Source organism: Pseudophryne corroboree, chromosome 5 (assembly GCF_028390025.1).
Source record: "Pseudophryne corroboree isolate aPseCor3 chromosome 5, aPseCor3.hap2, whole genome shotgun sequence".
NCBI lineage: Eukaryota > Metazoa > Chordata > Amphibia > Anura > Myobatrachidae > Pseudophryne > Pseudophryne corroboree.
Window position 1 is genome coordinate 843,616,794 of NC_086448.1, and position 19,049 is coordinate 843,635,842.

General features: G+C 55.0%; 1 protein-coding gene across 2 annotated transcripts in view; it reads right to left on the reverse strand.

Annotated features, from left to right (window-relative positions):
• Positions 1 to 260: 260 nt before the first annotated feature.
• The window catches only part of CDK5 (cyclin dependent kinase 5), a 57,540-nt gene continuing 38,751 nt past the window's right edge, over positions 261 to 19,049 (reverse strand). For both annotated transcript variants that reach the window (XM_063924653.1, XM_063924652.1), the window contains exon 12: positions 261 to 1,267. In XM_063924653.1, coding sequence (XP_063780723.1) covers positions 1,181 to 1,267 — 87 coding nt within the window. In that variant the 3' untranslated portion in view covers positions 261 to 1,180. The remainder of the gene's footprint in view (positions 1,268 to 19,049) is intronic.

Sequence of the window (19,049 nt, forward strand, 5' to 3'; positions counted from 1 at the left end):
AGCAATCTGGCAGGACCATTATACAATAGGTAGCATCTATTGTTTGTGTATCTATACCTATTTCCCTATAGACTCCGAGCAGGGCCCTCCTACCTTTATGTCTGTCTGTTTTTACCCAGATTTGTTTCATCACTGTTGTTTCCTATTGTAAAGCGCAACGGAATATGGTGCGCTATATAAGAAACTGCTAATAAATAAATTAGCCTTATAATTAAAGGTTATATCTGCATAAAAACATAACACTGGAGAGGACCATGAAATAAACTGAATTTCTCATGATATGGGACATACATTTACAGAGGTAAAGAAACAATACACTCAAACCATCTAAAAAAAAATAATACATATTAAAATATACAATAGCATGATGGAGATATAATGAGTTCAGGTTACAGATGATTTCCAAATAAATTATAGGGAGGGAATTCGGTGGGGAGGGCGAGGGGTCATTCTCTTGCAGTAAGGCTGAACAACTGGAAGTTTGTAGCAGTGGAATGGTTGATCTTGCTCGCATCGCTGGTAAGCTCCACCTACAAAGGTCCTGATTCTGTTGCAGGCTCCTCCCACACAGAGATCCTCAGTCCATGGCATGCTCCACCCACAAATGTACTCAGTCTGTGGCAAAGTCCACCCACACAGAGACCCTCAGTCAGTGGCAGGCTCCACCCACAGAGGTCTACAGCAGGTTCCACCACAGAGGTCCACAATTAGTGGCAGGCTTCACCTTCACAGAAGGACTTAGTCCGTGGCAGGTTCCACCTACAGAGGTCTTCAGGCTATAGCAGGCTCCACCCACATAGAGGTAGTCAGTCAGTGGCAGGCTCCACCCCCTCTCAGTCCATGGTATGTAACCACACGTATAGAGGTCCTCAAGTCCTTGGTAGGCTCCACTGATGTAGAGAACCCAGATTCCGTGGCAGGCTCTACCCCCACCAAGGACCCTCTGCTTCAGTGGCAGCTACTCTTGCAGCGTGGAATGTATTGAGTCATACTATTGGGTACGGAGAAGCTAAGCCAGCACCAGGTAGTAAATGCAGTCCCGCTCTAATACTGTACGAGGACGGACATCTGGGAGTAGAGGTGGGTGATGGAACTATGCGGAATGGGCATGATGGGAAAAGGGCATGATGGGAAAAGAGCATGTGGGCAGGGGGGTTCAGGATTTATATTTTAGAGCGATTTATGGGGGGCAGAAGTCCGCAAAGTATGGGTGCTGCAACGCCTCTTCTGCTGAAATCCTCTGCACTGGGTTACACTTCAATAAGTTCTGAAACCAAAGAGAATCGGCGTGAGAAAAGAGCAACACAAAGCACGGGCCGGCCAGAGGCAGACGAGGGACTAGTGCGACAGACCTGGGAAGAGGATAACGCACAACCCACCGCCATTATGCCACAGGCACCAATCCGTGCTCAGGTCTAAGAGCCCATAGGAGCTGGCGGAAAAGAGTGATGCATTGTGGGACTGCGCTGGCCACGTACAGAAACAACAAAACGCCCCAGTGCAGACGCTGCTACCATACGCAAATGTGAGCTGTGCAATGAGAGGGGCCATTTCCTGCGCACTTCCGCCCTTGCTGGCCCTGGTACCGTGTGTGAGCTTGTGTGGCTTATGGCGTAGCGCCACTTCCAGGCTTTGTGCACCTGATAACTATGATTGCTGGGGAATTACAGGGGTGGCCGCGTTCTTTATACGATGTAGCGTACGCTAGCACTCATTCACACATCTGAGAACAGTATGAAAGTTCAAGGAGCCGTTACATTGATTCAAACGTAGATAAAACATTATTAATGCTGCAAATGACGTTACTGCTTAATGTCCCTATTACTCCAGTGTCTAATGGGAAACTCACGTGGATCATCCTCAGGTAATGGAGGGAAACCGCGGCCAGGGGCCATTATCCGGGTCAGTAAAACGCATGGTCGCACCTAGGGAGGGATCGGCGGGATCCCGGGATTTGGGCCCAAAAATGCCGGGATTTGAATCCCGGGATTGGAGCCTCCAATCCCGGGATTCAAGGGATTACAGTGCGCATGTGCGGGAGGGTTGGAAGCAGCGCGGGAGGGCGGGTGGGTGTAAGTAATAACACTTACTATCAGGCGGCCGCGGCAGCCACGGACACGCTGAACGCGGCGGCATTTCAAATGAAGTGCCGGCCGCCAGCCAATCAGAGCTGGCGGACCGGCAGCCAATCAGAGCTGGCGGACCGGCAGCCAATCAGGGAAGCTGCCGCAGCAGCGGCAGCCAATCAGGAACGACTGCTGCGGCAGCTTCCCTGATTGGCTGCCGATCCGCCAGCTCTGGTTGGCTGGCGGCCGGCGCTTCATTTGAAATGCCGCCGTGTTCAGTGTGTCCGTGGCTGCTGCGGCCGCCCACCTAATACAGGTTGAGTATCCCATATCCAAATATTCCGAAATACGGAATATTCCGAAATACAGACTTTTTTGAGTGAGAATGAGATAGTGAATTTGTGATAGTGAAACCTTTGTTTTTTGATGGCTCAATGTACACAAACTTTGTTTAATACACAAAGTTATTAAAAATATGTATTAAATGACCTTCAGGCTGTGTGTATAAGGTGTGTATGTAACATAAGTGCATTCTGTGCTTAGACTTGGGTCCTATCACCATGATATCTCATTATGGTATGCAATTATTCCAAAATACGGAAAAATCCGATATCCAAAATACCTCTGGTCCCAAGCATTTTGGATAAGGGAGACTCAACCTGTAGTAAGTGTTATTACTTACACCCTCCCTCCCGCACCGCTACCAACCCTCCCGCACCGCTACCTACCCCCATAGGTGTGCGCAGACACTGACAGGCGGGTGCCGCTCCGGACTCCCCCCCCACTTACATCAAAATCCCAGGTGTTCACACGCGAACGCACAGAAACCCAGGATTGTGCCACGTGTTACTGGAAACAACCCGGGAGGAAGTTCCAGGTCCTGCCCCCCGGGAATTTGCCAGCTTGCTGCACCTGACAAATTCCCGGGTCTCACGTGGGAAAGGGGTAAAAGAGACTGAGGACAGAGAGAGAGAACAACACCCCTTTCACACCGCACGACCCGGCTGACACCCCTTTCAGACTGACCGCGTCACTAGTCACGTGTGCAGCGCTAGCGCTTGGAGATGAGAACATAGTGAAAGCGCCTGCTTTGTGGTCACTAGCCAGGTTGAAATGCCAGGAAAACCCCGGGTTACTTCAACTGGACCGTTTCACACAGAGCAAAAACCCAGGTTCTGCGTCTTCACGTTATATATAACCCTGGATGTTGCCGGCAGTGTGAAAGTGGTATTAGAGTCACGGCCACCCCAATCATCCGATCACTAAGAGACGCGGCCTCCCCAATCATCCGATCACTAAGAGACGCGGCCTCCCCAATCATCCAATCACTAAGAGACGCGGCCTCCCCAATCATCCAATCACTAAGAGACGCGGCCTCCCCACTCATCCGATCAGTAAGAGACGCGGCCACCCCAATCATCCAATCACTAAGAGACGCGGCCTCCCCAATCATCCGATCACTAAGAGACGCGGCCTCCCCAATCATCCGATCACTAAGAGACGCGGCCTCCCCAATCATCCGATCACTAAGAGACGCGGCCTCCCCAATCATCCGATCACTAAGAGACGCGGCCTCCCCAATCATCCGATCACTAAGAGACGCGGCCTCCCCAATCATCCGATCACTAAGAGACGCAGCCTCCCCAATCATCCGATCACTAAGAGACGCGACCTCCCCAATCATCCGATCACTAAGAGACGCGGCCACCCCAATCATCCAATCACTAATAGACGCGGCCTCCCCAATCATCCAATCACTAATAGACGCGGCCTCCCCAATCATCCGATCACTAAGAGACGCGGCCTCCCCAATCATCCGATCACTAAGAGAAGCGGCCTCCCCAATCATCCGATCACTAAGAGAAGCGGCCTCCCCAATCATCCGATCACTAAGAGACGCGGCCACCCCAATCATCCAATCACTAATAGACGCGGCCTCCCCAATCATCCGATCACTAAGAGACGTGGCCTCCCCAATCATCCGATCAATAAGAGACGCGGCCTCCCCAATCATCCGATCACTAAGAGAAGCGGCCTCCCCAATCATCCGATCACTAAGAGAAGCGGCCTCCCCAATCATCCGATCACTAAGAGAAGCGGCCTCCCCAATCATCCGATCACTAAGAGACGCGACCTCCCCAATCAGCGGCCTCCCCAATCATCCGATCACTAAGAGAAGCGGCCTCCCCAATCATCCGATCACTAAGAGAAGCGGCCTCCCCAATCATCCGATCACTAAGAGACGCGGCCTCCCCAATCATCCGATCACTAAGAGACCCGGCCTCCCCAATCATCCGATCACTAAGAGAAGCGGCCTCCCCAATCATCCGATCACTAAGAGACGCGGCCTCCACATACATCCGATCACTAAGAGACGCGGCCTCCACAATCATCCGATCACTAAGAGACGCGGCCTCCCCATACATCCGATCACTAAGAGACGCGGCCTCCCCAATCATCCGATCACTAAGAGACGCGGCCTCCCCAATCATCCGATCACTAAGAGACGCGGCCTCCCCATACATCCGATCACTAAGAGACGCGGCCTCCACAATCATCCGATCACTAAGAGACGCGGCCTCCCCAATCATCCGATCACTAAGAGAAGCGGCCTCCCCAATCATCCGATCACTAAGAGACGCGGCCTCCACATACATCCGATCACTAAGAGACGCGGCCTCCCCAATCATCCGATCACTAAGAGACGCGGCCTCCCCAATCATCCGATCAATAAGAGACGCGGCCTCCCCAATCATCCGATCACTAAGAGAAGCGGCCTCCCCAATCATCCGATCACTAAGAGAAGCGGCCTCCCCAATCATCCGATCACTAAGAGAAGCGGCCTCCCCAATCATCCGATCACTAAGAGACGCGACCTCCCCAATCATCCGATCACTAAGAGACGCGGCCTCCCCAATCATCCGATCACTAAGAGAAGCGGCCTCCCCAATCATCTGATCACTAAGAGAAGCGGCCTCCCCAATCATCCGATCACTAAGAGACGCGGCCTCCCCAATCATCCGATCACTAAGAGACCCGGCCTCCCCAATCATCCGATCACTAAGAGAAGCGGCCTCCCCAATCATCCGATCACTAAGAGACGCGGCCTCCACATACATCCGATCACTAAGAGACGCGGCCTCCCCAATCATCCGATAACTAAGAGACGCGGCCTCCCCAATCATCCGATCACTAAGAGACGTGGCCTCCCCAATCATCCGATCACTAAGAGACGCGGCCTCCCCAATCATCCGATCACTAAGAGAAGCGGCCTCCCCAATCATCCGATCACTAAGAGAAGCGGCCTCCCCAATCATCCGATCACTAAGAGAAGCGGCCTCCCCAATCATCCGATCACTAAGAGACGCGACCTCCCCAATCATCCGATCACTAAGAGACGCGGCCTCCCCAATCATCCGATCACTAAGAGAAGCGGCCTCCCAAATCATCCGATCACTAAGAGAAGCGGCCTCCCCAATCATCCGATCACTAAGAGACGCGGCCTCCCCAATCATCCGATCACTAAGAGACCCGGCCTCCCCAATCATCCGATCAATAAGAGACGCGGCCTCCACAATCATCCGATCACTAAGAGACGCGGCCTCCCCATACATCCGATCACTAAGAGACACGGCCTCCCCAATCATCCGATCACTAAGAGACGCGGCCTCCCCAATCATCCGATCACTAAGAGACGCGGCCTCCCCATACATCCGATCACTAAGAGACGCGGCCTCCCCAATCATCCGATCACTAAGAGAAGCGGCCTCCCCAATCATCCGATCACTAAGAGACGCGGCCTCCACATACATCCGATCACTAAGAGACGCGGCCTCCCCAATCATCCGATCACTAAGAGACGCGGCCTCCCCAATCATCCGATCACTAAGAGAAGCGGCCTCCCCAATCATCCGATCACTAAGAGACGCGGCCTCCCCAATCATCCGATCACTAAGAGACGCAGCCTCCCCATACATCCGATCACTAAGAAACGCGGCCTCCACAATCATCCGATCACTAAGAGACACGGCCTCCCCAATCATCCGATCACTAAGAGACGCGGCCTCCCCATACATCCGATCACTAAGAGACGCGGCCTCCACAATCATCCGATCACTAAGAGACGCGGCCTCCACAATCATCCGATCACTAAGAGACACGGCCTCCCCAATCATCCTATCACTAAGAGACGCGGCCTCCCCATACATCCGATCACTAAGAGACGCGGCCTCCACAATCATCCGATCACTAAGAGACACGGCCTCCCCAATCATCCGATCACTAAGAGACGCGGCCTCCCCAATCATCCGATCACTAAGAGACGCGACCTCCCCAATCATCCGATCACTAAGAGAAGCGGCCTCCCCAATCATCCGATCACTAAGAGAAGCGGCCTCCCCAATCATCCGATCACTAAGAGACGCGACCTCCCCAATCATCCGATCACTAAGAGACGCGGCCTCCCCAATCATCCGATCACTAAGAGAAGCGGCCTCCCCAATCATCCGATCACTAAGAGAAGCGGCCTCCCCAATCATCCGATCACTAAGAGACGCGGCCTCCCCAATCATCCGATCACTAAGACACAGCCTCCCCAATCATCCGATCACTAAGAGACGCGGCCTCCCCAATCATCCGATCACTAAGAGACGCGGCCTCCACAATCATCCGATCACTAAGAGACGCGGCCTCCCCAATCATCCGATCACTAAGAGACGCGGCCTCCCCAATCATCCGATCACTAAGAGACGCGGCCTCCACAATCATCCGATCACTAAGAGACGCGGCCTCCCCAATCATCCGATCACTAAGAGACGCGGCCTCCACAATCATCCGATCACTAAGAGACGCGGCCACCCCAATCATCCGATCACTAAGAGACGCGGCCTCCACAATCATCCGATCACTAAGAGACGCGGCCTCCCCAATCATCCGATCACTAAGAGACGCGGCCTCCACAATCATCCGATCACTAAGAGACGCGGCCACCCCAATCATCCGATCACTAAGAGACGCGGCCTCCACAATCATCCGATCACTAAGAGACGCGGCCTCCACAATCATCCGATCACTAAGAGACGCGGCCACCCCAATCATCCGATCACTAAGAGACGCGGCCTCCCCAATCATCCGATCATTAAGAGACGCGGCCTTCCCAATCCGATCATTAAGAGACGCGGCCTCCCCAATCATCCTATCACTAAGAGACGCGGACTCCCCAATCATCCGATCACTAAGAGACGCGGCCTCCCCAATCATCCGATCACTAAGAGACGCGGCCTCCCCAATCATCCGATCAGTAAGAGACGCGGCCACCCCAATCATCCAATCACTAAGAGACGCGGCCTCCCCACTCATCCGATCAGTAAGAGACGCGGCCACCCCAATCATCCAATCACTAAGAGACGCGGCCTCCCCAATCATCCGATCACTAAGAGACGCGGCCTCCCCAATCATCCGATCACTAAGAGACGCGGCCTCCCCAATCATCCGATCACTAAGAGACGCGGCCTCCCCAATCATCCGATCACTAAGAGACTCGGCCTCCCCAATCATCCGATCACTAAGAGACGCGGCCTCCCCAATCATCCGATCACTAAGAGACGCGGCCTCCCCAATCATCCGATCACTAAGAGACGCGGCCTCCCCAATCATCCGATCACTAAGAGACGCGACCTCCCCAATCATCCGATCACTAAGAGACGCGGCCACCCCAATCATCCAATCACTAATAGACGCGGCCTCCCCAATCATCCGATCACTAAGAGACGCGGCCTCCCCAATCATCCGATCACTAAGAGAAGCGGCCTCCCCAATCATCCGATCACTAAGAGAAGCGGCCTCCCCAATCATCCGATCACTAAGAGACGCGGCCACCCCAATCATCCAATCACTAATAGACGCGGCCTCCCCAATCATCCGATCACTAAGAGACGTGGCCTCCCCAATCATCCGATCACTAAGAGACGCGGCCTCCCCAATCATCCGATCACTAAGAGAAGCGGCCTCCCCAATCATCCAATCACTAAGAGAAGCGGCCTCCCCAATCATCCGATCACTAAGAGAAGCGGCCTCCCCAATCATCCGATCACTAAGAGACGCGACCTCCCCAATCATCCGATCACTAAGAGACGCGGCCTCCCCAATCATCCGATCACTAAGAGAAGCGGCCTCCCCAATCATCCGATCACTAAGAGAAGCGGCCTCCCCAATCATCCGATCACTAAGAGACGCGGCCTCCCCAATCATCCGATCACTAAGAGACCCGGCCTCCCCAATCATCCGATCACTAAGAGACGCGGCCTCCACAATCATCCGATCACTAAGAGACGCGGCCTCCCCATACATCCGATCACTAAGAGACACGGCCTCCCCAATCATCCGATCACTAAGAGACGCGGCCTCCCCAATCATCCGATCACTAAGAGACGCGGCCTACTCATACATCCGATCACTAAGAGACGCGGCCTCCCCAATCATCCGATCACTAAGAGACGCGGCCTCCCCAATCATCCGATCACTAAGAGAAGCGGCCTCCCCAATCATCCGATCACTAAGAGACGCGGCCTCCCCAATCATCCGATCACTAAGAGACGCGGCCTCCCCATACATCCGATCACTAAGAGACGCGGCCTCCACAATCATCCGATCACTAAGAGACACGGCCTCCCCAATCATCCGATCACTAAGAGACGCGGCCTCCCCATACATCCGATCACTAAGAGACGCGGCCTCCACAATCATCCGATCACTAAGAGACACGGCCTCCCCAATCATCCTATCACTAAGAGACGCGGCCTCCCCATACATCCGATCACTAAGAGACGCGGCCTCCCCAATCATCCGATCACTAAGAGACGCGGCCTCCCCAATCATCCGATCACTAAGAGAAGCGGCCTCCCCAATCATCCGATCACTAAGAGACGCGGCCTCCCCAATCATCCGATCACTAAGAGACGCGGCCTCCCCATACATCCGATCACTAAGAGACGCGGCCTCCACAATCATCCGAACACTAAGAGACACGGCCTCCCCAATCATCCGATCACTAAGAGACGCGGCCTCCCCATACATCCGATCACTAAGAGACGCGGCCTCCACAATCATCCGATCACTAAGAGACACGGCCTCCCCAATCATCCTATCACTAAGAGACGCGGCCTCCCCATACATCCGATCACTAAGAGACGCGGCCTCCCCAATCATCCGATCACTAAGAGACGCGACCTCCCCAATCATCCGATCACTAAGAGAAGCGGCCTCCCCATAAATCCGATCACTAAGAGACGCGGCCTCCCCAATCATCCGATCACTAAGAGACGCGGCCTCCCCAATCATCCGATCACTAAGAGACGCGGCCTCCCCAATCATCCGATCACTAAGACACAGCCTCCCCAATCATCCGATCACTAAGAGACGCGGCCTCCCCAATCATCCGATCACTAAGAGACGCGGCCTCCCCAATCATCCGATCACTAAGAGACGCGACCTCCCCAACCATCCGATCACTAAGAGACGCGGTCTCCCCAATCATCCGATCACTAAGAGACGCGGTCTCCCCAATCATCCGATCACTAAGAGACGCGGCCTCCCCAATCATCCGATCACTAAGAGACGCGGCCTCCCCACTCATCCGATCAGTAAGAGACGCGGCCACCCCAATCATCCAATCAGTAAGAGACGCGGCCACCCCAATCATCCAATCACTAAGAGACGCGGCCTCCCCACTCATCCGATCACTAAGAGACGCGGCCTCCCCACTCATCCGATCAGTAAGAGACGCGGCCACCCCAATCATCCAATCACTAAGAGACGCGGCCTCCCCAATCATCCGATCACTAAGAGACGCGGCCTCCCCAATCATCCGATCACTAAGAGACGCGGCCTCCCCAATCATCCGATCACTAAGAGACGCGGCCTCCCCAATCATCCGATCACTAAGAGACGCGGCCTCCCCAATCATCCGATCACTAAGAGACGCGGCCTCCCCAATCATCCGATCACTAAGAGACGCGACCTCCCCAATCATCCGATCACTAAGAGACGCGGCCACCCCAATCATCCAATCACTAATAGACGCGGCCTCCCCAATCATCCGATCACTAAGAGACGCGGCCTCCCCAATCATCCGATCACTAAGAGACGCGGCCTCCACAATCATCCGATCACTAAGAGACGCGGCCACCCCAATCATCCGATCACTAAGAGACGCGGCCTCCCCAATCATCCGATCATTAAGAGACGTGGCCTTCCCAATCCGATCATTAAGAGACGCGGCCTCCCCAATCATCCGATCACTAAGAGACGCGGCCTCCCCAATCATCCGATCACTAAGAGACGCGGCCTCCCCAATCATCCGATCACTAAGAGACGCGGCCTCCCCAATCATCCGATCATTAAGAGACGCGGCCTCCCCAATCATCCGATCACTAAGAGACGCGGCCTCCCCAATCATCCGATCACTAAGAGACGCGGCCTCCCCAATCATCCGATCACTAAGAGACGCGGCCTCCCCAATCATCCGATCACTAAGAGACGCGGCCTCCCCAATCATCCGATCACTAAGACGCGGCCTCCCCAATCATCCGATCACTAAGAGAAGCGGCCTCCCCAATCATCCGATCACTAAGAGAAGCGGCCTCCCCAATCATCCGATCACTAAGAGACGCGGCCACCCCAATCATCCGATCACTAATAGACGCGGCCTCCCCAATCATCCGATCACTAAGAGAAGCGGCCTCCCCAATCATCCGATCACTAAGAGACGCGGCCTCCCCAATCATCCGATCACTAAGAGACGCGGCCTCCCCATACATCCGATCACTAAGAGACGCGGCCTCCACAATCATCCGATCACTAAGAGACACGGCCTCCCCAATCATCCGATCACTAAGAGACGCGGCCTCCCCATACATCCGATCACTAAGAGACGCGGCCTCCACAATCATCCGATCACTAAGAGACACGGCCTCCACAATCATCCGATCACTAAGAGACACGGCCTCCCCAATCATCCTATCACTAAGAGACGCGGCCTCCCCATACATCCGATCACTAAGAGACGCGGCCTCCACAATCATCCGATCACTAAGAGACACGGCCTCCCCAATCATCCGATCACTAAGAGACGCGGCCTCCCCAATCATCCGATCACTAAGAGACGCGACCTCCCCAATCATCCGATCACTAAGAGAAGCGGCCTCCCCAATCATCCGATCACTAAGAGACGCGGCCTCCCCAATCATCCGATCACTAAGAGACGCGGCCTCCCCAATCATCCGATCACTAAGAGACGCGGCCTCCCCAATCATCCGATCACTAAGACACAGCCTCCCCAATCATCCGATCACTAAGAGACGCGGCCTCCCCAATCATCCGATCACTAAGAGACGCGGCCTCCCCAACCATCCGATCACTAAGAGACGCGACCTCCCCAACCATCCGATCACTAAGAGACGCGGTCTCCCCAATCATCCGATCACTAAGAGACGCGGCCTCCCCAATCATCCGATCACTAAGAGACGCGGCCTCCCCAATCATCCGATCACTAAGAGACGCGGCCTCCCCAATCATCCGATCACTAAGAGACGCGGCCTCCCCAATCATCCGATCACTAAGAGACGCGGCCTCCCCAATCATCCGATCACTAAGAGACGCGACCTCCCCAATCATCCGATCACTAAGAGACGCGACCTCCCCAATCATCCGATCACTAAGAGACGCGGCCTCCCCAATCATCCGATCACTAAGAGACGCGGCCTCCCCAATCATCCGATCACTAAGAGACGCGGCCTCCACAATCATCCGATCACTAAGAGACGCGGCCTCCCCAATCATCCGATCACTAAGAGACGCGGCCTCCCCAATCATCCGATCACTAAGAGACGCGGCCTCCACAATCATCCGATCACTAAGAGACGCGGCCACCCCAATCATCCGATCACTAAGAGACGCGGCCTCCCCAATCATCCGATCACTAAGAGACGCGGCCTCCACAATCATCCGATCACTAAGAGACGCGGCCACCCCAATCATCCGATCACTAAGAGACGCGGCCTCCCCAATCATCCGATCATTAAGAGACGTGGCCTTCCCAATCCGATCATTAAGAGACGCGGCCTCCCCAATCATCCGATCACTAAGAGACGCGGCCTCCCCAATCATCCGATCACTAAGAGACGCGGCCTCCCCAATCATCCGATCACTAAGAGACGCGGCCTCCCCAATCATCCGATCACTAAGAGACGCGGCCTCCCCAATCATCCGATCACTAAGAGACGCGGCCTCCCCAATCATCCGATCACTAAGAGACGCGGCCTCCCCAATCATCCGATCACTAAGAGACGCGGCCTCCCCAATCATCCGATCACTAAGAGACGCGACCTCCCCAATCATCCGATCACTAAGAGACGCGGCCACCCCAATCATCCAATCACTAATAGACGCGGCCTCCCCAATCATCCGATCACTAAGAGACGCGGCCTCCCCAATCATCCGATCACTAAGAGACGCGGCCTCCACAATCATCCGATCACTAAGAGACGCGGCCACCCCAATCATCCGATCACTAAGAGACGCGGCCTCCCCAATCATCCGATCATTAAGAGACGTGGCCTTCCCAATCCGATCATTAAGAGACGCGGCCTCCCCAATCATCCGATCACTAAGAGACGCGGCCTCCCCAATCATCCGATCACTAAGAGACGCGGCCTCCCCAATCATCCGATCACTAAGAGACGCGGCCTCCCCAATCATCCGATCATTAAGAGACGCGGCCTCCCCAATCATCCGATCACTAAGAGACGCGGCCTCCCCAATCATCCGATCACTAAGAGACGCGGCCTCCCCAATCATCCGATCACTAAGAGACGCGGCCTCCCCAATCATCCGATCACTAAGAGACGCGGCCTCCCCAATCATCCGATCACTAAGACGCGGCCTCCCCAATCATCCGATCACTAAGAGAAGCGGCCTCCCCAATCATCCGATCACTAAGAGAAGCGGCCTCCCCAATCATCCGATCACTAAGAGACGCGGCCACCCCAATCATCCGATCACTAATAGACGCGGCCTCCCCAATCATCCGATCACTAAGAGAAGCGGCCTCCCCAATCATCCGATCACTAAGAGACGCGGCCTCCCCAATCATCCGATCACTAAGAGACGCGGCCTCCCCATACATCCGATCACTAAGAGACGCGGCCTCCACAATCATCCGATCACTAAGAGACACGGCCTCCCCAATCATCCGATCACTAAGAGACGCGGCCTCCCCATACATCCGATCACTAAGAGACGCGGCCTCCACAATCATCCGATCACTAAGAGACACGGCCTCCACAATCATCCGATCACTAAGAGACACGGCCTCCCCAATCATCCTATCACTAAGAGACGCGGCCTCCCCATACATCCGATCACTAAGAGACGCGGCCTCCACAATCATCCGATCACTAAGAGACACGGCCTCCCCAATCATCCGATCACTAAGAGACGCGGCCTCCCCAATCATCCGATCACTAAGAGACGCGACCTCCCCAATCATCCGATCACTAAGAGAAGCGGCCTCCCCAATCATCCGATCACTAAGAGACGCGGCCTCCCCAATCATCCGATCACTAAGAGACGCGGCCTCCCCAATCATCCGATCACTAAGAGACGCGGCCTCCCCAATCATCCGATCACTAAGACACAGCCTCCCCAATCATCCGATCACTAAGAGACGCGGCCTCCCCAATCATCCGATCACTAAGAGACGCGGCCTCCCCAACCATCCGATCACTAAGAGACGCGACCTCCCCAACCATCCGATCACTAAGAGACGCGGTCTCCCCAATCATCCGATCACTAAGAGACGCGGCCTCCCCAATCATCCGATCACTAAGAGACGCGGCCTCCCCAATCATCCGATCACTAAGAGACGCGGCCTCCCCAATCATCCGATCACTAAGAGACGCGGCCTCCCCAATCATCCGATCACTAAGAGACGCGGCCTCCCCAATCATCCGATCACTAAGAGACGCGACCTCCCCAATCATCCGATCACTAAGAGACGCGACCTCCCCAATCATCCGATCACTAAGAGACGCGGCCTCCCCAATCATCCGATCACTAAGAGACGCGGCCTCCCCAATCATCCGATCACTAAGAGACGCGGCCTCCACAATCATCCGATCACTAAGAGACGCGGCCTCCCCAATCATCCGATCACTAAGAGACGCGGCCTCCCCAATCATCCGATCACTAAGAGACGCGGCCTCCACAATCATCCGATCACTAAGAGACGCGGCCACCCCAATCATCCGATCACTAAGAGACGCGGCCTCCCCAATCATCCGATCACTAAGAGACGCGGCCTCCACAATCATCCGATCACTAAGAGACGCGGCCACCCCAATCATCCGATCACTAAGAGACGCGGCCTCCCCAATCATCCGATCATTAAGAGACGTGGCCTTCCCAATCCGATCATTAAGAGACGCGGCCTCCCCAATCATCCGATCACTAAGAGACGCGGCCTCCCCAATCATCCGATCACTAAGAGACGCGGCCTCCCCAATCATCCGATCACTAAGAGACGCGGCCTCCCCAATCATCCGATCATTAAGAGACGCGGCCTCCCCAATCATCCGATCACTAAGAGACGCGGCCTCCCCAATCATCCGATCACTAAGAGACGCGGCCTCCCCAATCATCCGATCACTAAGAGACGCGGCCTCCCCAATCATCCGATCACTAAGAGACGCGGCCTCCCCAATCATCCGATCACTAAGAGACGCGGCCTCCCCAATCATCCGATCACTAAGAGACGCGGCCTCCCCAATCATCCGATCACTAAGAGACGCGGCCTCCCCAATCATCGATCACTAAGAGACGCGGCCTCCCCAATCATCCGATCACTAAGAGACGCGGCCTCCCCAATCATCCGATCACTAGGAGCGGCGGCCTCCCCATCACTAAGAGACACGGCCTCCCCATGCATCCGATCACTAAGAGACGCGGCCTCCCCATATATGCGATCACTAAGAGACGCGGCCGCCCCAATCTTCCGATCACTAAGACACGCGGCCTCCCCAATCATCCGATCACTAAGAGACGCGGCCTCCCCAATCATCCGATCAGTAAGAGACGCGGCCTCCCCACTCATCCGATCAGTAAGAGACGCAGCTTCCCCACTCATCCGATCAGTAAGAGACGCGGCCTCCCCAATCATCCGATCACTATGAGACGCGGCCTCCCCAATCATCCGATCACTAAGAGACGCGGCCTCCCCAATCATCCGATCACTAAGACACAGCCTCCCCAATCATCCGATCACTAAGAGACGCGGCCTCCCCAATCATCCGATCACTAAGAGACGCGGCCTCCCCTATCATCCGATCACTAAGAGAAGCGGCCTCCCCAATCATCCGATCACTAAGAGACGCGGCCACCCCAATCATCCAATCACTAATAGACGCGGCCTCCCCAATCATCCGATCACTAAGAGACGCGGCCTCCCCAATCATCCGATCACTAAGAGACGCAGCCTCCCCTATCATCCGATCACTAAGAGAAGCGGCCTCCCCAATCATCCGATCACTAAGAGAAGCGGCCTCCCCAATCATCCGATCACTAAGAGACGCGGCCTCCCCAATCATCCGATCACTAAGAGACGCGGCCTCCCCAATCATCCGATCACTAAGAGACGCGGCCTCCCCAATCATCCGATCACTAAGAGACGCGGCCTCCACAATCATCCGATCACTAAGAGACGCGGCCTCCCCAATCATCCGATCACTAAGAGACGCGGCCTCCCCAATCATCCGATCACTAAGACGCGGCCTCCACAATCATCCGATCACTAAGAGACGCGGCCACCCCAATCATCCGATCACTAAGAGGTGCGGCCTCCCCAATCATCCGATCACTAAGAGACGCGGCCTCCCCAATCATCCGATCACTAAGAGACGCGGCCTCCCCAATCATCGATCACTAAGAGACGTGGCCTCCTCATGCATCCGATCACTAAGAGACGCGGACTCCCCAATCATCCGATCACTAAGAGACGCGGCCTCCCCAATCATCCGATCACTAAGAGACGCGGCCTCCCCAATCATCCGATCACTAAGAGACGCGGCCTCCCCAATCATCCGATCACTAAGAGACGCGGCCTCCACAATCATCCGAATACTAAGAGACGCGGCCTCCACAATCATCCGATCACTAAGAGACGCGGCCTCCCCAATCATCCGATCAGTAAGAGACGCGGCCTCCCCAATCATCCGATCACTAAGAGACGCGGCCTCCACAATCATCCGATCACTAAGAGACGCGGCCTCCCCAATCATCCGATCACTAAGAGACGCGGCCTCCCCAATCATCCGATCACTAAGAGACGCGGCCTCCCCAATCATCCGATCACTAAGAGACGCGGCCACCCCAATCATCCGATCACTAAGAGGTGCGGCCTCCCCAATCATCCGATCACTAAGAGACGCTGCCTCCCCAATCATCCGATCATTAAGAGACGCGGCCTCCCCAATCATCCGATCATTAAGAGACGCTGCCTCCCCAATCATCCGATCACTAAGAGAAGCGGCCTCCCCAATCATCCGATCACTAAGAGACGCGGCCACCCCAATCATCCAATCACTAATAGACGCGGCCTCCCCAATCATCCGATCACTAAGAGACGCGACCTCCCCAATCATCCGATCACTAAGAGAAGCGGCCTCCCCAATCATCCGATCACTAAGAGAAGCGGCCTCCCCAATCATCCGATCACTAAGAGACGCGGCCTCCCCAATCATCCGATCACTAAGAGACCCGGCCTCCCCAATCATCCGATCACTAAGAGACGCGGCCTCCACAATCATCCGATCACTAAGAGAAGCGGCCTCCCCAATCATCCGATCACTAAGAGACGCGGCCTCCCCAATCATCCGATCACTAAGAGACGCGGCCTCCCCAATCATCCGATCACTAAGAGACGCGGCCTCCCCAATCATCCGATCATTAAGAGACGCGGCCTCCCCATGCATCCGATCACTAAGAGACGCGGCCTCCCCAATCATCCTATCACTAAGACGCGGCCTCCCCACTCATCCGATCAGTAAGAGACGCGACCTCCACAATCATCCGATCACTAAGAGAAGCGGCCTCCCCAATCATCCGATCACTAAGAGACGCGGCCACCCCAATCATCCAATCACTAATAGACGCGGCCTCCCCAATCATCCGATCACTAAGAGACGCGACCTCCCCAATCATCCGATCACTAAGAGAAGCGGCCTCCCCAATCATCCGATCACTAAGAGAAGCGGCCTCCCCAATCATCCGATCACTAAGAGACGCGGCCTCCCCAACCATCCGATCACTAAGAGACGCGGCCTCCCCAATCATCCGATCACTAAGAGACGCGGCCTCCCCATACATCCGACCACTAAGAGACGCGGCCTCCCCATACATCCGATCACTAAGAGACGCGGCCTCCCCAATCATCCGATCACTAAGAGACGCGACCTCCCCAATCATCCGATCACTAAGAGACGCGGCCACCCCAATCATCCAATCACTAATAGACGCGGCCTCCCCAATCATCCGATCACTAAGAGACGCGGCCTCCCCAATCATCCGATCACTAAGAGAAGCGGCCTCCCCAATCATCCGATAACTAAGAGAAGCGGCCTCCCCAATCATCCGATCACTAAGAGACGCGGCCACCCCAATCATCCAATCACTAATAGACGCGGCCTCCCCAATCATCCGATCACTAAGAGACGTGGCCTCCCCAATCATCCGATCACTAAGAGACGCGGCCTCCCCAATCATCCGATCACTAAGAGAAGCGGCCTCCCCAATCATCCAATCACTAAGAGAAGCGGCCTCCCCAATCATCCGATCACTAAGAGAAGCGGCCTCCCCAATCATCCGATCACTAAGAGACGCGACCTCCCCAATCATCCGATCACTAAGAGACGCGGCCTCCCCAATCATCCGATCACTAAGAGAAGCGGCCTCCCCAATCATCCGATCACTAAGAGAAGCGGCCTCCCCAATCATCCGATCACTAAGAGACGCGGCCTCCCCAATCATCCGATCACTAAGAGACCCGGCCTCCCCAATCATCCGATCACTAAGAGACGCGGCCTCCACAATCATCCGATCACTAAGAGAAGCGGCCTCCCCAATCATCCGATCACTAAGAGAAGCGGCCTCCCCAATCATCCGATCACTAAGAGACGCGGCCTCCCCAACCATCCGATCACTAAGAGACGCGGCCTCCCCAATCATCCGATCACTAAGAGACGCGGCCACCCCAATCATCCAATCACTAATAGACGCGGCCTCCCCAATCATCCGATCACTAAGAGACGCGACCTCCCCAATCATCCGATCACTAAGAGAAGCGGCCTCCCCAATCATCCGATCACTAAGAGAAGCGGCCTCCCCAATCATCCGATCACTAAGAGACGCGGCCTCCCCAACCATCCGATCACTAAGAGACGCGGCCTCCCCAATCATCCGATCACTAAGAGACGCGGCCTCCCCATACATCCGACCACTAAGAGACGCGGCCTCCCCATACATCCGATCACTAAGAGACGCGGCCTCCCCAATCATCCGATCACTAAGAGACGCGATCTCCCCAATCATCCGATCACTAAGAGACGCGGCCACCCCAATCATCCAATCACTAATAGACGCGGCCTCCCCAATCATCCGATCACTAAGAGACACGGCCTCCCCAATCATCCTATCACTAAGAGACGCGGCCTCCCCATACATCCGATCACTAAGAGACGCGGCCTCCACAATCATCCGATCACTAAGAGACACGGCCTCCCCAATCATCCGATCACTAAGAGACGCGGCCTCCCCAATCATCCGATCACTAAGAGACGCGACCTCCCCAATCATCCGATCACTAAGAGAAGCGGCCTCCCCAATCATCCGATCACTAAGAGAAGCGGCCTCCCCAATCATCCGATCACTAAGAGA